The following is a 24,073-nucleotide window of genomic DNA, read 5'->3' on the forward strand; positions in this document are numbered from 1 at the left end:
GTATCCTAGTTCAGAGGGGGGGGGGGGGAGGGGTTTATAAAGACATTCTTGGGACAATCCTAGAAACTTGAATATGGACTGAATATTGAATGGCATCAAGGAATTGTTTTCTCAGGTGTGCTAATGGTATTCTAATTCTGGAGCAAATGTCCTTACCCTTAGCAGAGGCAGGCTGAAGTATTTAGGGGTGACAAGTTTTGATGTCTGCAACTTATTCAAATGGGTATAACAAAAAGGCATATCTATTTTCTGTATATTTGGACATCTTCATAAAAAAATGTGAGGGGAACAACGAGCTTCTTTTTACGTTCCTTAGCCAGAAGCACTGTGAAGAACCTCGGAGCATAACTTTAACTCACAATTTTGGTTTGTAGCTCTGTTCCTTTCCTTTCGCACCTCAGGTACCAGCTTCTGAGTGCAGTCTGAGCTCCACCCAGGCACAACCAGCTCTAAATCACACTTCAGGCAGTAACATTTGGGAACTGTGCAAGCGCGGTTGAGGGAATAAAAGTCCACACTGACATTATCCGTGTATTCCTAGAGCATTACAGGTCCACTTTCACTTGCAAATAGTAAAGTAATTTGGTTTGCATTTTCCAGCAGTCCTATCTGCATTTGGGCCCTGTGTGGCGTTTCTTCCCCAACATGATGCCACCCCACCCCACCCCTCAAGTCCCGGAGGACCATGGACACAAACAGAAGACTCTGAATGAAGCAATCTTTTTGCCCAATCACCTGCTGTTGAATTGTTTCAACCTGATTTCAACCTCTTTATAAATTACTTCTTGAAACAGCTAATATCATCCTGCAGTTTAAATAGAAAATCCTGGGAGAAACTCAGAATCACAGTTTCATGCTCTTTAGTCATCATCTTGAGAGTGTAAAAAAAAAAAAAAAAAAAAAAAAAAAAAGACAAGAACTGTGTGTACCAGTAGGCTGTGACATCGCTTTAAAAAGTAATGAGCACACCGTGACCAGGCAGTACTGCCATTAATATTCAACACCTCTTGTACACACTTCAAATTAGTTTCTTCACTTCCAGGCTCATGGCACCATCGGTTGTAAGTATGCTGCTACCAAGTGCTTGTCTACTACAATTGCAACGGCTGTGAGATGCCACCTAAATCCCATTTAGTCTCAGCAATTAGGGCCGGTGTCTAGGAACGTGTTCATGCATCTGAAAGTTGGCTATTGATTTAGGGTCAGGGTAACCAATCCTGTATAAAAAAAAAGCTTCTGCAGAGTGTTGGAGAGGTGCGGGCCGGCCGAGGGGGCGCTAAGCGCGGGCCCCGCGGCGCCTCCTTTCCCAAGATGGCCTCGGCACTGGGGTCCACGGGCGCGGCCATCTTGCAAAGGCCAGAGCGGCGGCCCGTAGGGGGCTACCGCTGGCAGAGCTGCCAGATTCGAAGGTCACAACCAGTGAGTGAGCAGCCCACGTGGAGTGAACTTCGCTTCGGCCTGTGGGTACAGCTCGCCCCCGGGATGGCGAGGCGACGAGCGCTGAGGCGCTGCCTGCAGCTGTTGGCGCCCTCGGCGGAGCCGGCGCGCCGGGGCCGAGGGCGGCGGAACCCGGGCGCCGGCCGCCGCGGCCCCTCCCTCCGCGCGGGGGTGCTGCGCCCGGGGGCGCTGTGGCCCGCAGCCCTGGAGCAGCGGCAGCGGCGGCGGCGCGCGCGCCCAGCCGCCCCCTGCGCCAGGTGAGCCCGCCCCCCTGCCGCCTCGAGCTGTAGCTCCCGGAGCTCCGCGCTCCCGCTCGCTCTCCCGCCCGCGTATCTTTTTCGCGGCTCGCTTCCCCCTCGGCCTCTGGGTGGGGCAGCCAGCACACCCCGGCCTGGGGCCGTTTGGACTGCTCGGCGAAGTGGAGCGCGCAGTGGGTGGGATTACCGGTGCCGAGCCCTGCCTCGTCCTGGAGATGCTGTACTTGTGAGCGGCAGGCGTTCGTTTGAATTTCTGCACCTCTAGAGTTGCGGAGCCCGCGTCTCTGAAGCTGCCTGGGTGAAGAGCCACATTATTTTTTTTTTCTCTTGGGAAAGTAGCCGTCTCTGGGACTTGTTTTAGATCCCATCTTCTCTTCAAATCACCAGGTCACATCTTCGCTGATCGAAATACATGTGGGTGTATTTTCTGTGGCTGTATGTAAATGAATGGGTCGACAGCATTCTTAGAGCAACTTATTTCTGCCTCATATAGGGTATTTATCTTTGAAAACTTCATTCCAACAGGTTTCTTTGCTTTTGTCTTGAAAATGAACCACGAATGGAATAGCAGAAGAAAGGAGCAAGGTGGGGTGGGGTGGTGGAAGCTGGTGCTTTCTGAGTTTTGTGTTCTGTGGTTGTTTCTTAAGTTGGGTATTATTGCGGGCGGCCCCCCCCCCCCCCGGGATAGAACTCGCTGGGGCGCTGATAGTTGAGATAAATATGCTTCCTCGGGCTACGATCTGATATCAACCCGGCAACCGAACCTGGAGAATATTAAGAGAATGAGAAAAGTTAACCTTTAAAAAGTCATTTAGTTCTTGTTCTTGCCTTTACTGTTATATGACTCACCTCCTTTACTTGGGCTGAGCATGAAGTGTTTGCTATTTGATAATTCTGAGTAATTTATTGAGAGAGTCACTCCTGAGATACAACTCTCTGAAAATTAAACAGTTTCAATCTCTTTAAAAGTGGATATCTAGCATTTCTATTTCTATTTTGGTGTTTTTGATTTAGCCTCGGACATCAATACCATTTAGGAAGAAATTATGTAATCTTTAAAAGCAAAAGATTACCCATATCCCACAATAGTTTGATGTTGTTGCAAGAAAACATCAGGTCTGTGACGGAAATTAGGGCAAGTGTATTTAAGAGAGATTGACTTCACTTAAGACTGTTTTGGGTTAACTGAAAATATAGTCCCAATTTTCAGAAATTTTTTGTTACATTCTGCAGGCTTTCCTGCTGCAAGAATTTCGGTAAGTCTCCAAAAGAGGAAAGATACTTAATGTATTTCTCATGCCTTGTTTTCACTCACAATTCCAAGTTAAGTTGTACCGATTTCGTATTGCAAAACTTAATTTTTAAAGTAGTGCAAGGATAATTGTATGAAGGACCTTTTAATGTAAGCATTCCATCGTAGGGTTTTGGTTATGTTTTAGTTGATAGAGTCATCCTCATGTTTGAAAACGGTATTATTTATGTTCCTTCGGTGTTTGTGAGTTTGGGAAACTGAGGGGGAACATTTTGTGTCTGTTGGGAAAAATACTATTTGCCTTTGATTTTGGTGTTTCATTCTGCTTTTTCTTTGTAGTGGTAGATGGCTGTGGATGTGGTGGGTTTTTCCATGCCATTCTACTCTTTATGTAAATAAGATATGGCTATAGCTGGGAGGCTGTGTTGATCTGGCATTTTAGATTGAAAAGCACACAAGTAAAAAGTGTTAGCATTGAAGAAGTATTTGGGAGCCATATTCGCACATAAGTAATGGTTAATGAGCGAGCATCTTTATGCTGAAGGCCTGTGAGAGCATGTGTAAAATTGGCATTAAAGAAAAATCCCTCGTGATTTCTAGCATAAGGCCCAAGTAATAAACCATTCTAACTGCTAGAATACTGAAGAATTCTACCTATCTCTGCCTGCCTATCTCTTTATAGTTAGTGCTTTGCTGGACTTGTCTTTTGAATTTACAACTATTTATTGTGTATTTAAATATTTTACTAACAGACTTTTGTGATAGATTATGTATGAACTCCTATGACCCCAGGGTCGGTTTGGTTATGTCAGAAATAGTCTTTTGCCAACTCAGGTGGTTAAATAATGTATTAGAAGTATTATAACTGTGACTTACAAAGCCCTTTCATGTATTTATGTATTTTCAGTTTAACTTAATAGACCTACAGTGTGTGAAATTATTAACGTCGTTCTACAGATGATGCAAACAGGAAACTGAGAGCTGGGAAGTTTTAGTGGTTTCCCAAGGTCCCTTAGCACAGCAGCTCTGGCCTTCTGTAGTAGTATCGACTGCTGCCTCTTGTCAGAAAGGTGTGCTAATGAAGCCAAGGTAGAGTGGTGTTGCTCAGCAAGCTCTGGTCAGCGTCACAGCCACAGATTGTACCCCTACACCTATTGTTTGTGAATGGTCAGTATCACTGGTTAAAGAGGCCCAGGACTGGCTTATAGATGGATCAGCATAAATTCACAAGTGTGATTGAGAAATAACTCCGTATGTACCTGTTACATAAAACAATCCATTTTTTCCCTTGAAGGCAGCAGATTTTCATGTTTATCTTATTTGGGGGTCTCCCCAGATTAAGGAATAGTAACACGTTGACCGAAAGGAAGTGCCCGTACACCTCTATGCTCTTCTGAAATCTCTCTTATTTCTGAAAGTAAAGTTGTCAGAATAAAGAAACACCAAGCTTCCTGATTGTTCCTGACACACCTTACCCTGGTCAGATGCTTGTTTGCTTTGCTTACAAGACTCTGATGCTAGGACATCTGGACAACACGCAGTAATTGGTTTGGAAAGTTTTCTGTAGTTCTTCAAACTACAAAGATGTTTGTTCTCTTTTTAAGTTACTGTGTTCATTCCTTTGGCTTGTTTGGAGAGTTTGTGAAAAGAAGTACTGTGCGTTTATTCAGAATATGGTGCTATTATATGGTTGAAGTAACTAAGGACAGTTGAAAAGTTTCTAGACTCCCTTTTAAAAAAACTTAAGGCCCATTTATCTGTTTATGAGCTAAACTAAGTAAAATATCCTGCATGAGGTGAAGTGTGTCCTTTATCTTTTTATTCTGATCATTGCTCTTCTGATCCAAGTGTTGTTAAATATAATTACGATGAGAGCATGGCTCATAAGTAGTCCAGGTTCTATCACCAGGCAGAGCTGGAGCCTCTGAATGTCATGTAACTCTCCAGCCTGACTCGCTTCACCTGTAAAGTAAAGGGGTTCACACAGTGATGAACTTGAGTCATGGAATGTTCAAGTTAGAAAGGACTGAAGTGTGTACCTCGTGTTTAATTTACAGATTTCCTGTTTCTACTCTTGCAAGAGTTTTTAGCCAATCATGATAACCACAAAGCCAAAACTTCAAAATTAGGCTTCACCATTTCACAGAGATGAGGTACTTTAACATTCTTGGATGGAAGTTGATTCCTCTGTCATTCTTTGCCCGTATAGTATCTCAATTTTATGTGTAGATGAACTGTTCGTTGTATACACATGTTGTATATGTGCTGTTCTCAGCTTGTTTTTTTAACTGGCAAATATGAATGCTGGTAGACATGTTTGAATAAATCACAATGAAGAGTTTGACAGCCTTTTGATGTTGTCAGCAATATTCTCTTGGTTAAGCATGAATATGTAGACCTTTGTAATTCCTTTTTGCTTAGCTGCCTAAATATATTAATATCATATTTTATAATAATGGTCATCTCCAATTTACTATAAACTGCTCACATTTTAGTTTTATTTATTTTTGATAGAGACAGAGCACAAGTAGGGAGGGGCAGAGAGAGAAGGAGACACAGAATCCGAAGCAGGCTCCAGGCTCCGAGCTGTCAGCACAGAGCCCGACGCCAGGCTCGAACTCACAAACCGCGAGATCATGACCTGAGCTGAAGTTGGACGCTTAACTGACTGAGCCACCCAGGCGCCCCAACTGCTCACATTTTAGCAACTCTTATTGAAGACCTAACTATGCATTTATATGGTACCCCGAGGCCGTAGAGTAACTATTCCTCCAGGTTTTCTTGGGACTGAGGAAGTTCAGGATGTAGGACTCTCCATGCTGAAACTGGGAAAGCCCTGGGCACACTAGATACATTGATCCCCATGCCTGAAGGTGTCTTCATGGAACTTGATTAACAATTCTTCTTGGTTGGAAGGGTAAGATGCTAGGTGGTTATATGCTGGATGGACTCAAAGACATCTTTTCAAGGCAAGGAAAAGCTCTTCAAGGCCTCGTGTAGTTTCTGTTTATATGGCTGAAGTATAGAACTATATAAAAAGAATTCATTATTTGTTGTTCTTCACAGTGTAACTTTATATATTTAAAAAATATTTTTTAATGTTTGTTCATTTTGGGGGGGGGAGGGGCAGAGAGAGAGGGAGACACAGAATCCCAAGCAGGCTCCAGGCTCTGAGCTGTCAGCACAGAGCCCGACGTGGGGCTCTAACCCAAAAGCTGTGAGATCATGACCTGAGCCAAAGTCAGACGGTTAACTGACTGAGCCACCCAGGCGCCCACACAGTGTAACTTTAAATGAGAACAGTTCAGTAATTAAATGGGTCACATCATTTGAAATCCTCTCCCTGTAAAATTAAAAGGGCAGTTATATTTATAAGGGAACTTATCAGGGAACGACTAAGTGCTTTTGACTTTGAAAGGGACAGAAAAGGACAATGTTGAAAGCAAAAAAAGGCTAGCCTGTGAGCCTTTAACTGTTAGCTATAGGTTGCTAACTTTGAAACTGGTATCTGTTCTAGATAAATTTATTGGATTTTCCTTGCAGATCCAGCATGATGAGTGGAAAGAGCATGGACTTTGGAATCTGACTCAACTTGGGTTGGATCTCCAGGTCTAGCTGTTAACCAGCTTTTTCACTTTATGCAAACTGTTAAACTCTGTAAACCTTTTGTGACATCACCTTTCACATAAGGATAATATCTGCCCCCTGGGAATGTTGTGAGGATCGTACACGATAACGAATACATTTAAAGTGGCACATAGTAAGTGCACATAGTACAGCGAAAAACAGTAGCGGTCATGTCTGCTGCTCGGGGTACCCACGTTTGGATTAGGAAGGTTGTATTACGAAGGATTGTGTTTTCACAGCTTCCCTGAACTTTGCAGCTATGGTTATTGTCTCAGTTGGGATTCGTTTGGGGAGGCCTAGAGTTGGAAAGTCCAGACTTGTTATGGGGGGCCCCCGAAGTCATTTTAGACCTCTGTGCCATTCCCAGGAATCGCCCTCATATTCATGGCTCACAGTGGCTCCAGCCAGCAAGATGTAGGAAGAATCAAAAAGAATGTCTCCCTTTCCCTTAGGGAGACTCCCAGAGCATCACGTGAGACTTCTTTTTGCTTGAATCACAAAATGTCGTCAATATGGCTGATCCCTAGTTGGAAAGGTGGGAAAGGTAGTCATTTAGGTGGTGCAGAGCTAGTAACCACAAGTGAAACTGAGGCTCTGTTACTGAAGAGAAAGAGGGGGAGGGGACTAGATTTATGGTAGGCATCTTCTAGTCTTTACCGCTAGGTCACAACTTTACCAGCATAGAACTCAAGACCTCAGGAATTCCCTGGGATTTTTCAGTTTTTCTTTCTGTAATTAGTAGTGGGAATGCCCTCTGTTGGCTTTTTGTTTCACTGTCCTTTGGTTACTTTTGCTTCTCCTATAATTTTGATTTTATAATTTTGTTTTCAAAAACAATTAACTCTGTCCTAGTGAAGAGTAATTAGGCAATTAAACTCCGGTTCTTCATTTATTCATTCAATAAATATTGGGCACTCCTTATGTGTAGGCTACTTTGGGTTACAGTAGGCAATGTGAATCACCACTGACTGTGTTTTCTTTTGGTTTGGTCTCCTGGGAGCACAGAGTCAAATTTGTGACCCAACTGGACTGAATACAAGTCTGTGAGCTATCAACCTTTGTCCTTAGCATTGTGGTCTTCCCTGTCCTCGTGCTGTGTGGTCATCTTGGGGATTATGTGCCCCCCCTCCCCCACTTGTAGTGTGGGACAGGGAGGAAGAGTAGGCTTTATTGTTGGCAGTTGCTAGGCTAGCATAAATTCAGGGGTGTCAGAAAGTCCCTTTGGTCCTTCTTAGATGCCTGTCCTACCTCTATGCCAATGACTAATTCAAAGCAGCAGTTCTGAACCCTGCCTATATTGGAATCACCCACAGAGTTTTTAAAAACTATCTGGGGAACTCCCACCTGACATTTTGATTCAGTAGCTTCAAGTATAGTTTAAATTTGTTTTAAATGTTTATTTATATTTAAGAGAGAGAGCACAAGTGGGGGAGGGGCAGAGAGAGAGGGAGACAGAATCCGAAGCAGGCTCCAGGCTCCAAGCTGTCAGCACAGAGCCCAACGTGGGGCTCAAATTCATGAGCTGTGAGATCATGACCAGAGCCAAAGTCAGATGCCCAGCTGACTGAGCCACCCGGGTGCCCCAACTCAGGTATAGTTTAACAGCCTTCATAGGTAATTCTGATGTGTAGCCAGCCTTGAGAATCCCAGGGTGAAGGCTTTGTACTCAGGTGGCTTGGAAATACTTAGGTAACAACGTGGGACTCCTCTCTATCAGTTATACTGGAGATCACATCCTTTCTTAATAACCTGTTTTGACCACCAGAAGGGGACGTGGCAGAGCACTGAGATTAGTCATCACTTGGGTAAGAGATACAAGACGCTGAATTGCTTTGGGGGACATTGAGCCAAAGTTGGCCATGCTTGCTTATTTTACGGGCTCCTCTGGTGGGAAGTCCTTTGAGCCAAAGAATTCTCGTAAATGGGGCTCAAGCTCTGGGGAAGGTGCTGATTGTAGATGTGGCCACTGTTAGTATTATGAGTTTGCACATTTTTCTCCCTGGGGGCAGGAAAGAGAGATAGGAGGGTGAGGGTGGAGAGGATTATTATTTTCAGAGCTAGGACACTATTCAAGGTTTATGAAAAGTCTTCTGGTAAATCCAGAGAGTTGCTGAGGCCATAAGGGGCTATGGGATTGCATAGGAATCCTTTGGAGAACCATGGTTTCATTTTTGTCCTGAGTTGTATGAATTCCAGGAAGACCGGGACTTGTTTTTACTCAAATATAAGAACAAAAACACATTCCAGAGTTTCATTTCAGTTTATTCATGCCATTACTCTCTGCTGTCATATCTTATAAGTGCAGAAATTTAAAAATCGAATATGTATTCCACTAAAGTGCTTAGAATATAATAAGATAGTGGCTTACCATTATTGAGGGCTTATTGTGTGCCAGACACTAGGCTACGGTTTATGTACATTTTGTCCAGTATCACAGTGAATGGGCACCAGACAAGGAAACTGTAAGACTCAGAGATGACAAACTAGGAAGTATTTATTTTAAAATGTTTTAAATTTTTTATGTTCCTTCTCCTAGTAATGTGGTTTTTCCTGGTAACTGATGCATGTATATTTAATTTAAAACTTTTTTTTAATGTTTATTTTTGAGAGAGAGGGAGAGAGAGACAGAGCATGAGCGGAGGAGGGGCAGAGAGAGAGGGAGACACAGAATCCAAAGCAGGCTCCAGGCTCTGAGCTGTCAGCACAGAGCCCGACGCGGGGCTCGAACCCACGAGCTGTGAGATCATGACTGAGCCAAAGTTGGATGCTTAACCGACTGAGCCACCCAGGCACCCCAAGTATATTTTAATTATATCCATTTTTTATGTGCTTTTATAATTTACTACCTACTTCCTAGTATTCTGAAAATATACTGGGTTGAACTTACAGAATTTCAAAGTTCCTTTGAACTTGATTCTATTAGTTGACCTCTCGGGGATGTCATATGATGCCACTTTGAACCTGATGTTATACTGTCAGGAGAAGGGCTGAACAGGGTCTGACCTCAGTAGTGCCCTGGGCCTTGCCTCCTTGTAAAAACCCCCACTAGTGGTTTGGTTTTTGTCATTAACCTTTTTATCTGCATCTTTGGCATCCCTGATCCTGGGGTCACAGAACTTCCTGTGTGAACCACGTGGCATATAGGGAAAAGTATTCCTTACCAGTTGAATTTGGGCCAGTTCTTATGGAAATGCCTTATACTAAAAACTACAGTTTTCGGTGTTCATAGCTGACACTTCTGTAAACCTGTTTCTCCAAAATCTATATGGTTGCTTATGATGTTTTTTCCCCCCCTAAAGGATTCTGAATGCTTGGAGGTCAGAGGCTTGTATTGTCCACCATACCTGGAAAGCTAGAATTTAGACATAGTAGACATTCACACCATGTTTGGTAAATGACTCTGAGAATGATTTAAGTATATAGGCCCTTACAAATTATATCTGAAATCTTATAATAAGGTTGGAAATCTAATGGCTGTTTGATTATCAGATTTGTTGTGAAATCTCTCCTGAAAGATTTTAAGCTCTAAATAATCTCCTGGTCTGCTTGATAAACCCATGAAACTACACTTTCTCCAAGGAGCTAACCTTGCTGTTCTCAGATGAAAAATGCTGTGCTTATTCCTTGTTGACCCAGCCTGGGAAGGTGGCTGCATCTGAGCTAACTTTAGAGGGGAACCTCCTACCAGGGAGGAGAACTTGGGAGGGGCACGTGGCTTGGGAGTAGCCACGCTAGAGGGGACAGCTCTTTTGTGGCTTTGAGCAGGCTCTCTGGTGCAGCCACCGGCTGTTAGAATCAGGGAGGTGGAAGGGGCCTTACAGGTGTGACCCAGGCCTCTCATTTTACAGATGGAGAAAGTGAATCTCAATGATAGTGACTTTTTAAGTGTTAAAGAATTCAGGGGTGCCTGGGTGGCTCGGCCAGTTAAACGTCTGACTGTTGATCTTGGCTCAGGTCATGATCTGGTTCGTGAGTTCGAGCCCTGAGTCGGGGCTCCTCTCTGGTGTCATGGAGCCTGCTTGGGATTTTCTCTCTCCTTCTCTCTGCTCCTCCTCCTCTCTGCTCCTCCTCTGCTCTCTCTCACTTGCTCTCTCAGAATAAATAAACTTTAAAAAAGAAAAAATAAATGTTACACAATTCAGTGCAGTCTCGACTTACTATGGTTTGACTTTTGGTTTTTCAACTTCATGTGATGCAAAAGCCATACATATTCAGTAGAAACCACACTTTGAGTTTTGAACTGTTCCAAGGTAATGTTCATGGTACGATCCTGGCAGTACCCAGGCTCCCAGTCAGGCCTATGATCACAAGGGTGGACAGTCGACACACTTAGAGCCATTTTGTCCTCACACGACCGTTCTGTTTTCACTTTAAGTAGTCAATAAATACATGAGCTGTTCAGCCCTTTATTCCAAAACCGGCTTTGTGTTACATGATGTAGCCCAGCTGTAGACTGACTAAGTGTTCTGAGCACATGCAAGGTAGGCCTGTGATGTTGGGTAGGTTAGGTGTGTTGGATGCATTTTTGATCTGAATTAGTTCCAGCTTCAGGATGGGTTTATCGGGATTCACCCTGTTGTAAGTCAAGAAAGCTCAGTACAGTAAAAGCTGGAACCAGAACTGAAGTCAGAAGTAAAAGAGAGTGCTTTCCCCCTCAGTCCCCTTCCTTTCTATCCAGGAGCTATGAAGACCAGTTTCTCCATTCCTGTTCTTTATGGGTTATACTTTAAAAAACAAAAAGCTTTCTTTTTGCATAATTGATGGAGAGAGAGACAGGAGAGAGGCCACATTTGAAAGAATATTTTTGTTCAAATCTTGGCTTAAGGAACAGTAAATGAGCACTTAAGGTCATATAACAGATTTAGGATATACTTCTTAGTTTCTTAACCATCAAGTTAGTCTTTCCTCCCCACCAGCCCCAACCTTTTCAATTAAGTAATTATATCATACAGGTATTACTGACTATAACAGATGACTGCACTTATTTGCGTTATTTTTAAGAAATTGAAGTGATAACCGTGTCGTTTCATTAAATATACCTCTTTATGCATGCTTTCTCAATTTGCCATAACATGCCGTTTTAGTATGATTATCCTAAGGATTCCAGTTGTGTTACTGTAGGTGGTATTTTAATTTTTTTAATGTTTATTTATTTTTGAAGGAGAGACAGACAGAGTGTGAGCAGGGGAGGGGCGGAGAGAGAGAAGACAGAATCTGAAGCAGGCTCCAGGCTCTGAGCTGTCCGTACAGAGCCCGATGCGGGGCTCTAACTCAACAGCTGTGAGATCGTGACCTGAGACGAAGTCAGACTCCCATCTGACTGAGCCACCCAGGCGCCCCTGTAGGTGGTATTTTAAAATGGGCTTATAGTCTTGGGGTGCCTGGGTGGCTCAGTCTGTTAAGTGTCCAACTTCGGCTCAGGTCATGCTCTCATGGCTCGAGCCCCGCATCAGACTCTCTGCTGTCAGCATGGAGCCTGCTTGGGATCCTCTGTCCCCCTTTATCTCTGCCCCTCCCCCCCCCCCACTCTCTGTCTCTCTTGCTCTCTCTCTCACAAAAATAAACGTTAAAAAAAATAAAATGGGCTTTGGTCTTAAGCTGCCTTGTTTATTGTTTCTAATTCTCACCTTGTTTATTGTTTCTAATTCTAATCAAAACTTTGCTTTCTAATACATTTTTTTTTAAGTTTTTTTTGAGAGAGAGCATGTGAGCAAGCGTCTTTTTCTCTTTTTAAAATATTTATTAGAGGGGTGCCTGGGTGCCTCTGTTGGTTAAGCGTCCCACTCTTTATTTGGCTCAGGTCATGATCTCACAGTTCATGGAATTGAGCCCTGCGTTGGGCTTCGTGCTGACATCGTGGAGCCTACTTGGGGTTCTCTCTCTCCCTCACTCTCTCTCAAAATAAATAAACATTAAAAAACCATTTGCTTTCTTATTTACATATTGGAAAAAATTTCTTGTAGAGGAGACACCTATAGTGTGCATATTTTAGTGACTTAAAATCTTTTAATAGCTTGTGAAATGACTTTTAGTTCAGTATTTTGAATTGTCTCAAATAGCAAAGATTTTCAGAGCCTTTGGTGTTCTGTGATCAAGAACATTTGTTGTCCTTGACTGGTTTTGAAGGGAGAACACGTTCTCTACTTTGTACCCCGGAGAGTCAGGTGTGTTCCACACTCATTCGTCTCAAAATTGTTTGTTCTGAGTCTCGGTGCTTTTGTTAAGGTAGAATTTCTTTGTGAATTACTTGTGTCAAATGACAAAAATAACACAATTTCATAGCAAATTCAGTGTCTTTAAGGGAAGAAAAAAATCCATGGATCTGGGGAGTACAGTGCTTCAGGAGTCGTGGAGCACTCTTTCTGAGACATTTTTTGCAGTAGTCCATTTTATAGGGCACAGAAGAGGTGATGTGGAAATAGTGCGTGATTGGGAAGGAGGTCGGGATTTTCTTACAAGGCTAGCAGGTCCTGTTTTTAGGGTAAGGTAAGCTAGCTAAGCTGAGTTGGAGGATTGTGGCTGATGTGTGTTAGGATTCCCTGATGGGTTTCCTGTAAGTGCAGGCTGACTTGAGTTTAGATTTGTGGGCCAGGCCACCTGGGCAGCCTCCATTCTGTGGATCCTGATGTATGAATTAACTTTATCATTTGTTGAAGTATTGAAGTAACTTTTCTGTCTATAATTAGATGAACACTTTATAAGACAGATTTGAAGTTTTTTTTAAACACAATACTTTATTTTATTTTTTTATTTAAAAAAAATTTTTTTTTCAACGTTTTTTATTTATTTTTGGGACAGAGAGAGACAGAGACAGAGCATGAACGGGGGAGGGGCAGAGAGAGAGGGAGACACAGAATTGGAAACAGGCTCCAGGCTCTGAGCCATCAGCCCAGAGCCCGACGTGGGGCTCCAACTCACGGACCGTGAGATCGTGACCTGGCTGAAGTCGGACGCTTAACCGACTGCGCCACCCAGGCGCCCCAATACTTTGATTATTATAAAGGGTAAGGAAACTTAGACTTTTTATAAAAATACTTTTTTTTTTTTTTTTAAGGTAGTTTCCACGCCCAGCATAGAGCCCGTTTGGGGGCTTGAACGCGCAACCCTGAGATCAAGACCTGAGCTGAGATCAAGGGTTGGATGCCTGACTTAACCATCCAGGTGCCCCCCAAATACTTTTTTTTAACATAAAGTTTTTTTTTTTTTTTTTTTTAAATTTTTTTTTTCAACGTTTTTTATTTATTTTTGGGACAGAGAGAGACAGAGCATGAACGGGGGAGGGGCAGAGAGAGAGGGAGACACAGAATTGGAAACAGGCTCCAGGCTCTGAGCCATCAGCCCAGAGCCTGACGCGGGGCTCGAACTCACGGACCGTGAGATCGTGACCTGGCTGATGTCGGACGCTTAACCGACTGCGCCACCCAGGCGCCCCAACATAAAGTTTTTAAGGAAAGAAAAATTTTAGGACTCTTTTTAAATCTATCTAGAATTCTGAAGTGTTATTTTTCATTTTGAAAAACAATTGGATCAAAAGTTTCTAGTTATCACATGATTTACTTTTCTACTGAATGTAACAATTTGTATTTGGATAGTGGTTGGAGATACTGCTCCATGACGTCATTGCTTCTCATTACTGTCCTTCAAGGGGATATTTAAGAGTTCTCTTTAATAGGTGCTGAAGCCCACGTTTAGAGAGGTTAGGTTACTTTACCTGTGCTAATATCTCTGTAGTTAGTGGTAAAACTGGAGTCCTTTTATACTCCCAACTAATGTTCTTTTCACTTGTGTGAAGGTAAATTATTTGGTGTGATATATAGATTTATCCTATATATACATCTATCTAAATGGACACATGTATGCACATATATATTCTGTTAGTAAAAGTTGTCATAACTTGTTTTAGTGTGCTCCCAGGTATTGTATACTAAGTTATTTGCTTTGCTTTCTTAGCTTTTTAGTGAAACTGGTTGTTAAGTCAACAAAGTGAGTAAAAGAAAGTCATAGAAAACAAACAATGTGGTAATTTCTTTGTTAATGTATGTGGTGCACATACCTCCCACAGAACATTCTCCCTTTCATTAGCCAGTGTACTTCTCACTCTTGGACATATCTACCCTCCCACCAGACTCCGATAGGCATGTGGGGGTTAATACCAGTCTCAAGGGAAGCCTGTATTGCATGTGAAGGATGGAAACAGTTTAATTTAATCTATGGAAGCCCTTTGCAGACATTTCAGTGAATTGAAATAGTTTCATTAGCTATGTTATCTAGCATTGCACTAAAAGGACCCTTTTCTTCACTATAGATAGGACCACAGATATAAAATTGTGAATTTCCTGTTATTTTTAGATATCCGAAAATACAGTTCTGAATGTTTTTCAGATTTAATGTCAGCATCTTTGTTGGTATGTAATGGATAGTCACTCAATTAGTATTTATTAAATGTCACCTTTAGGAATAATGATTTGCAATGTCATGATTTAGGAGTATGTTGAAATCCCAAACGTACATTGTACTAATGTAATTTTTTTCTTCAGTTTTTAAAATGATAATGCATTCACTTCTACGCAGCTGGCAAATCTTAAATGTCAAAGAAAGAAAGGGTAAAACATTTGCTTTTGAAATAGAGAGTTCTTGTTTTTTGAAAGCGTTTTACCCATGTGTGCAGTTATTGAAATAAAATATTTGTACTTGGCACACTTGTCTTCTCTAAATGTCACAGTTCAGATCTCTCTTTGGTTAGAGACATTGGGGTAAGTTCCTCTCCTGTTAAGTAGGCACTTAATCTTCAGAGAAATGTGGAGAATGTAGTTGATAATTACTAGATAGAATTTATGTTGTCCTTTTTGTAACACATTATTCTTTACTATGAAGCCGTGGAGGCCTCTTTTTTTTTTAATATTTATTTTTGAGAGAGAGTAAGAACAGAGTATGAGTGGGGCAGGGACAGAAAGAGGTTGACCCCAGAATCTGAAGTAGGCTCCAGGCTCTGAGCTGTCCACACAGAGCCTGACATGGGGCTTGAACTCATGCACCGCAAGATTGTGACCTTGAGCCGAAGTCGGATGCTCAACCGACTAGCCACCCAGGCTCCCCACAAATTGTTCTTTAAAGAAGAGCATTTATATTTAAAAAAATTTTTTTTAACGTTTATTTATTTATGGGACAGAGAGAGACAGAGCATGAATGGGGGAGGGGCAGAGAGAGAGGGAGACACAGAATCGGAAACAGGCTCCAGGCTCTGAGCCATCAGCCCAGAGCCCGACGCGGGGCTCGAACTCACGGACCGCGAGATCGTGACCTGAGCTGAAGTCGGACGCTCAACCGACTGAGCCACCCAGGCGCCCTGAAGAGCATTTATATTTTATGTTAGTTGTCATAGGGCTTTGTTTAAATTTGCTTCTGGATTCTAGTTTTTTAGTCCAAATTTAGCTATTGGTCACAAAGTTAGCTGTTCACAGAGGAAAGGAGGGTGCACAAATTAATTGTGGTTCTGATTATATTTAATTACCAAGGTTAATGTTTTTGCTCCTCTTCCAGAATTTGTATTTCCATATAAAAACTGGTGTATTTCGGGGCGCCTGGGTGGCGCAGTCGGTTAAGCGTCCGACTTCAGCCAGGTCACTATCTCGCGGTCCGTGAGTTGGAGCCCCGCGTCAGGCTCTGGGCTGATGGCTCAGAGCCTGGATCCTGTTTCCGATTCTGTGTCTCCCTCTCTCTCTGCCCCTCCCCCGTTCATGCTCGGTCTCTCTCTGTCCCCAAAATAAATAAAAAACGTTGAAAAAAAAAATTAAAAAAAAAACAACTGGTGTATTTCATCAATGTCAAGACAGACATTTTATGCACATTTGAACACCACTGATAGCAGGTTATATCATACGATGTGTGACATTATAATTGATATTATTACTTTCTTAGTGGCACATAAAATAACAGTGTACCTTACCATTCATTCATGGTGCCTAAAATTGGATGAAAATTAGCATAATGTAAATAATGCTGATGATGTAAACTTCACCCAGTTTTGAACTCATGAGTTCACACATTTCCTTTCACTTACTGTTGGCCAGAGATCAAGGCTGAATTTTTACTTACATTGTTAAATTTGGAGAGAGATCTATAACCAGAAATAATGAGGAGATTTGCTATGTTTAATTAAGGAAACTCCAGTCTGGATATGTTAAGGGGTTTGTCTGAGTTTGCAAAGCTGAGGGCTAGTGACTGGCAGGGCCGTACGTAGAACCTGCTCATCTTCAGTCCTAGTTTTCCCATCATTTTATCTTTGGTGTTTAGAGATGACCGTTGTGAGATTGTCACCGTCCACTACATAGTGACCAGAAGACAGATTTGATGAGGAGCCTTCTCACGTGACCCAGCTCTCAGGCAGGCTCCATACATCTCCACTGGCCGAGGCTCACTTTGTCACTGGAGCACCTGTTGATAGACCTTGTCACTTTGCATGTTCACTGAATGGACTGCCAGTACTTTTCCTCCAGATGAACAAGTCCAGATTGTGATGGTTCAGGTTTTCTTATCGTTTCACACTCACAGTGCATAGTGTGAAATGGAACAACATAGCACCAACATTTTGTGTTGCTTGAACACTTTCACGGTAGTACATAATCCTGGGGATATATCTCTGAGTACTCAGTATTTTAAAAATCATGCTCAAAGGCCCTGTGATAGCAATAGGTGGCTCCGAGGTAGGAACATGATGCATTTGAGAAAGATTAAGGCTTGTGTTTGAAGTAGGGGAGAGTGTGGGCAGGGCTAGAAACACCTTCATAGACCATCTTCCCGACCTTTGCCCTCATTCTGAGAACCAAGGCAATCTTCTGGAGGTTTTCCTGCTTTGTTTCTTTTATCAGATTTGCTTTTAAAAATATCATTTCTGAAGACTGGATTTTGTGTGCGTTGGGGTGAAGGGCGTGTAGAGAGAGGATGGCTTTTTGCTAGAAAACTATTAACAGAATTGATTGGGGTGAGAACCTGAGTGGATGGGAGGAAAGAAAATGGGGACACATGAAAAGACAACTTTGAGAAAATTTGTTGTTCAGGTTTAAGCAGATCAGTGAACCCATTTTTCACTTTCATTTTACTCCCGGGTCCCTGAAAACCTCTCTGTTCTCTTACCTTCGCTTTTATCACCCCCAAAGCAACCTGGGTCCCAGGGTCATCATTTCCATTTGGTGTCCGTGAGCACTTCTGCTTGGATTCTTTCCTGTTGTCTCAAACCCTTTCTCAAGCTCACTGGGTCATAATTCCACTTTCTCTTATGTACTCCAAACACTAGCTTTCCCCTAATTCCTTTACTCAGTTATTGGTGCTGTCGATTCTGGATCCTGCTCCTTCCCCCCCCCCCCCCCCCCCCGCCTTTTTTTTTTTTTTTTTTTTTTTTTTTTTTTTTTACCTACCCTTCACCCTGCCTTACAAATGGTCTGAAGTTCAGGACCATTCAGAGACTCAGGTCTTTCTGATTCATCCTCTTATCTCTTGGATTTATTTGGTTCTTTCTCTTCTCACTGTCACTGCCTTCTCATCTTTTGAGTGGGCTGCTCTCTACCTTTTGGTGTTTCAGTTAGAAATGGGGATTATCCTACCTACCCTGCAATTTTGCCAGGAGCATTAATTTAAATGAAATGTGCCAAACATGTAACAGCGTGCTTTGCTACTACTGGATTTTCTGGGCTGCCCATTCCTACTCACAAGTTTATCTCCCTGGCTCCAGTGTTTAGCTACAGCCTTTTGTTTTTATCCTGCTGTGGGTTATCTCCTTTTTAAGCTCCTTCAATTTTCTTTTTCCTTCTTTTTTTTTTTTTTTTTTAATTTATTTATTTTGAGAGAGCAAGCAGGGTAGAGGGAGAGAGAGAGGGGAGAGAGAGAATCCCAAGCAGCCTCCACACTGTTAGCTCAGAGCCTGACATGGGCTCAGTCCCACAAATCGTGAGATCATGACCTGAGCCGAAATCAAGAGTCAGATGCTTAACTGACTGAGCCACCCAGGCGCCGCCCCTCCTTCAGTTTTTCTTCATTGCCTACAGTGTAGCCAGACCTCCTTAACGTCTCAGGCCAGGCCCCAGATCTTTTTTTTTTTTTTTTTCAGTATATGAAATTTATTGTCAAATTGGTTTCCATACAACACCCAGTGCTCATCCCAAAAGGTGCCCTCCTCAATACCCATCCCTCACCCTCCCCTCCCTCCCACCCCCCATCAACCCTCAATTTGTTCTCAGTTTTGAAGAGTCTCTTATGCTTTGGCTCTCTCCCACTCTAACCTCTTTTTTTTTTTTTCCTTCCCCTCCCCCATGGGTTTCTGTTAAGTTTCTCATGATCCAGATAAGAGTGAAACCATATGGTATCTGTCTTTCTCTGTATGGCTTATTTCACTTAGCATCACACTCTCCAGTTCCATCCACGTTGCTACAAAGGGCCATATTTCGTTCTTTCTCATTGCCACGTAGTACTCCATTGTGTATATAAACCACAACTTCTTTATCCATTCATCAGTTGATGGACATTTAGGCTCTTTCCATAATTTGGCTATTGTTGAGAGTGCTGCTATAAACATTGGGGTACAAGTGCCCCTATGCATCAGTACTCCTGTATCCCTTGGGTAAATTCCTAGCAGTGCTACTGCTGGGTCATAGGGTAGGTCTATTTTTAATTTTCTGAGGAAGCTCCACACTGTTTTCCAGAGTGGCTGCACCAGTTTGCATTCCCACCAACAGTGCAAGAGGGTTCCTGTTTCTCCACATCCTCTCCAGCATCTATAGTCTCCTGATTTGTTCATTTTGGCCACTCTGACTGGTGTGAGGTGATACCTGAGTGTGGTTTTGATTTGTATTTCCCTGATAAGGAGCGACGCTGAACATCTTTTCATGTGCCTGTTGGCCATCCGGATGGCTTCTTTAGAGAAGTGTCTATTCATGTTTTCTGCCCATTTCTTCACTGGGTTATTTGTTTTTCGGGTGTGGAGTTTGGTGAGCTCTTTATAGATTTTGGATACTAGCCCTTTGTCCGATATGTCATTTGCGAATATCTTTTCCCATTCCGTTGGTTGCCTTTTAGTTTTGTTGGTTGTTTCCTTTGCTGTGCAGAAGCTTTTTATCTTCATAAGGTCCCAGTAGTTCATTTTTGCTTTTAATTCCCTTGCCTTTGGGGATGTGTCGAGTAAGAGATTGCTACGGCTGAGATCAGAGAGGTCTTTTCCTGCTTTCTCCTCTAGGGTTTTGATGGTTTCCTGTCTCACATTCAGGTCCTTTATCCATTTTAAGTTTATTTTTGTGAATGGTGTGAGAAAGTGGTCTAGTTTCAACCTTCTGCATGTTGCCGTCCAGTTCTCCCAGCACCATTTGTTAAAGAGGCTGTCTTTTTTCCATTGGATGTTCTTTCCTGCTTTGTCAAAGATGAGTTGGCCATATGTTTGTGGGTCTAGTTCTAGGGTTTCTATTCTATTCCATTGGTCTATGTGTCTGTTTTTGTGCCAATACCATGCTGTGTTGATGATTACAGCTTTGTAATAGAGGCTAAAGTCTGGGATTGTGATGCCTCCTGCTTTGGTCTTCTTCTTCAAAATTACTTTGGCTATTCGGGGGGCCAGGCCCCAGATCTAATCCCATCCTTCACACCTTTACTGTTGGCTCTCACAAGCCTCCCTTACTTCTTACATCCACATTGGATGGCTGGATGTTGTCCCAAAACCCCGTTTTGGCTTTGCTTTTGTGGTTTTTGAGTCAGAGGGCCCATTTCTCCTTTCTCCTTATCCTCTAATTGTTTAAAACAATGAGCCAAAATGGGGCACTTGGGTGGTTAAGTCAGTTAAGCTTCTGACTTTGGCTCAGGTCATGATCTGAGATCGTGAGTTTGAGCCCCGTGTCGGGCTCTGTGCTGACAGCTCAGAGCCTGGAGCCTGCTTCAGATTCTGTGTCTCCCTCTCCCTTTCTGCCCCTCCCCCACTCATGCTCTGTCGCTGTCTCTCAAAAATAAATAAACATTAAAAATAAAACATTGGGCCAAAAATTTATTACATAGTTGGTAGCAATATTATGTATGTATTTATATGTACATGTATATATACACGTATGTGTAAATGTGTTTATATAAATATGCACATATCTCACAAGCCGATTTTCATCACAAAGGGCAGGTGGCATCAGGTCAGCTCTGCCATCTCTTAGACATACTACCCTGTTGGGGAAATAAAAGTCTCCCAACTTGGTGTGTTTGCATCTGTTAAATGTACTGGGGTTCAAATGGACGGTATTTGCCCTAGTGCTTTGTAAAGTCCTGGGCCTGAACTTAATTATGACCCAGGTAGAGCACTTCTTTGAGAAGAACTGAGATAACTCGCCCAGATTCTTTGCTTTCGGATGGAATTTAAGGAATTTAGGTATATGGCCAGTTAGCAGGATTAGGGAAAAAAGAATTATCATTTGGTGGGTGGCAGTCCTTTATGTACATAATGTCATTTGATCCTTTGAACCCCCATGAGATAAGTAGGTATTTTACAGGTGAGAATATTGAGGACTAGAGAGAGGTGGGTGGTTGCCCCAGATCTAAAGCATGTTAGGCTCTCCTAGCAGTCGGGCTCTGCAGCAGACAGCGGGCGGCTGAGCAACCAACCGTGTGTGCTTCAGCTTTTGTCAGCCCTGGTTTCTTTTCTTAACACCCATTATTGTCCAGGCCAGAGACTATTTTACTGTAGATGGTTTGGGAAAAAGTTTTAGTTCAGCATACGTGTTCATCCTAGTGTTTATGTTCTTTCCCTTTCTCTGCTGGATGGTATTTCTGTGTAAACATCATTGTGGCCATAAAAATATTTGGCTTTCTGTTGTGCTTATTTTCTCAGGGGTTATGAAGTGTATTATGTGTATGCAGTGCATTTAAACTAGACAGAAAGCAAATGTTTATTTAGTGGAATAGGAAAGAAATGAAATTCATGGCATATATGTGCATATTCTTTTTTTTTTTAAGTTTATTTATTTTGAGAGAAAGAGTGTGTGAGTGGGGGAGGAGCAGAGAGGGAGGGAGAGAGAGAGAGAGAGAGAGAGAGAGAGGGAGAGGGAATCCCAAACAGGCTCCACACTGTCAGTGCAGAGCCCAACATGGGGCTCGAACTCATTAACTGTGAGATCATAACCTGAGCCAAAATCAAGAGTTGGAAGCTTAACTGCCTGAGCCACCCAGGTGCCCCAATAAATGCTTATTCTTTAAAAAAAAATTTTTTATGTTTATTTTGAGAGAGAGAACAAGTGAGCAGAGGGAGGGGCAGAGAGAGATGGAGAGAGGGAGGATCACAAGCAGGCTCCGCACGTCAATGCCCAGCCTCACGCGGGGCTCAAACTCATGTGAGGTCATGAGCTCAGCCGAAATCAAGAGCCGGATGCTTAACCGACTGAGCCACTCAGGCGCCCCTAAATGCATATTCTTAATATATTATCACTTCTATGTATCTGGAGTCCTATATAGATCAAAATCAAGGATTTCGCTTCCTTGAGTCTGGGGGCAGTGGTGGTGGTAGTGGGAATAAGGTCAGCTGCAACAGCTAGCATTTGTAGAGCTGTTACCATGTATGTATATGTGTTACATTTGTTATATACATGTTACATGCATGTTTCTAAGGGCTTCGCTTGTATTAGCTTTTTAAAACCTCTCCATAAACCTCAGAGATGGTGGTATTATCTCCATTTTATAAATGAGGAAATCGAAGCACAGAGAGGGTAGGAAACTTACCTAAGGTCACACAGCTAGGATACTTACTACACTGTCTTGGCAGTTCTCAATCTGAGTTAATTCAAATTTGTATCGTTAACCACTTAAATACATGACTGAAATGTTTCTCCATTACTGTTATTGTTTCCTTTCCTGGGGCTTGAACTCAGTGTGCTTTTTTAGGGGCACTGGTAATTATTTTCAAAGTAAAATTATTTTTTTAAAGATTTTTTAAAGATTATTTTCAAAGTAAAAATGACCAGGCCTAGCGGAGTTCTATATAAATCACTGGAATTACTGAGTTATACTCAAGGAACTAAGGCAGTCCTTCTCACTATGTGTTATTAACAATAGTATTTTTAAAATTCAGGTATGAAAATGTTACACATTCAGGAAGGTGCTTTAATTCTGTAAGATATTGAAACGGAAAAATTCGTGTGTTTAAATGCTGGCTGGTGGAGTACTGCTTTCAGTTACAGCAGATATGGAATATCTAAATGGTTTGGCAAGAAAAGATAAAGCAAACATTTTTTCCTATTTAGCAAGCAGTAATTCTGGATTCAGAAGTGGTATTTTGCAGGATGAAAATTTGCGTTGACAGAGACAGAATGTTCTTGTAAATTTGAGAAAATTTTTATTAGCTAAGAAATACTGTGGATGCTGTGTAATGAGTCTTAATGCCTTTATGTTAAAGTCAGTATTCCCTCCGCCCCCCCCCCCCCCCCCCCCCGCTTTTTTGTTTTTTAGCTCTGAAAAGGACATGGATGAAAATGAAAGCAACCAATCTCTGATGACAAGCAGCCAGTATCCTAAAGAAGCAGTAAGAAAACGCCAAAATTCAGCACGGAGCTCTGTAGGAAGTGATTCTTCTAGGTTTTCCAGGAAAAGTTTCAAATTGGATTACAGACTAGAAGAAGATGTAACTAAATCAAAGAAAGGAAAGGATGGCAGATTTGTCAACCCTTGGCCAACTTGGAAAAATCTCTCTGTTCCAAATGTTCTTAGATGGCTGATAATGGAGAAAGATCACAGCAGTGTTCCGTGTTCCAAAGAGGTAGCATTTGGTTTTTCTGGGGGGCTGCATATTTTGGGGGGCTCTTATTATCACTTAATTTTGCTGTGAATTGTATCATGACACTCAAGTTAGTTAATTGAGCTCCTTTTATATGATAAGGCATAGGGCTAAGTTCTGAGAAGAAAAAGTGAATAAGGTGTCCTCAAGTTCATAACTTATCAACAAAGTATGTATATGAATAACCACTCTGATCTGGTGGAAATTGGGGTAGGAATAGAGTGCTTTAGAAGTACAGGATGAATGGATAAATAAGATGTGATATACATACATAACACATACAGTCAGTGGAATACTACTCAGCAGTGGAAAAGAATGAAATCTTGCCATTTGCAACAACGTGGATGGAACTGGAGGGTATTATGCGAAGTGAAATAAGTCAGTCAGCGAAAGACAGGTATCATATGTGCTCACTCATGTGGAATTTGAGAAACTTAACAGAAGACCATGGGAGAAGGGAAGAAAAAAAATAGTTACAAACTGAGAGGGAGGCAAACCATAAGAGATTCTTTTTTTTTTTTTTTTTAATTTTTTTTTTTCAACGTTTTTATTTATTTTTGGGACAGAGAGAGACCGAGCATGAACGGGGGAGGGGCAGAGAGAGAGGGAGACACAGAATCGGAAACAGGCTCCAGGCTCTGAGCCATCAGCCCAGAGCCCGACGCGGGGCTCGAACTCACGGACCGCGAGATCGTGACCTGGCTGAAGTCGGACGCT

At 42.3% G+C, this 24,073-nt stretch overlaps 1 protein-coding gene across 4 annotated transcripts in view; it reads left to right on the forward strand.

Moving 5' to 3' along the window:
• The first annotated feature begins 1,620 nt into the window (after nt 1-1,620).
• NAPEPLD (N-acyl phosphatidylethanolamine phospholipase D) overlaps nt 1,621-24,073 on the forward strand; it is a 46,343-nt gene continuing 23,890 nt past the window's right edge. Inside the window, exons 1-2 of one of the 4 annotated variants that reach the window (XM_043588667.1) lie at nt 1,621-1,694; nt 23,032-23,338. In XM_043588667.1, the coding sequence (XP_043444602.1) occupies nt 23,045-23,338 (294 nt within the window). In that variant the 5' untranslated portion in view covers nt 1,621-1,694; nt 23,032-23,044. Of the gene's footprint in view, nt 1,695-1,748; nt 2,109-13,688; nt 13,735-23,031; nt 23,339-24,073 lie in introns of those variants that run through there. The other 3 variants (XM_043588668.1, XM_043588669.1, XM_043588670.1) reach the window with 3 other exon arrangements.

This window comes from Prionailurus bengalensis, chromosome A2 (assembly GCF_016509475.1).
Source record: "Prionailurus bengalensis isolate Pbe53 chromosome A2, Fcat_Pben_1.1_paternal_pri, whole genome shotgun sequence".
NCBI lineage: Eukaryota > Metazoa > Chordata > Mammalia > Carnivora > Felidae > Prionailurus > Prionailurus bengalensis.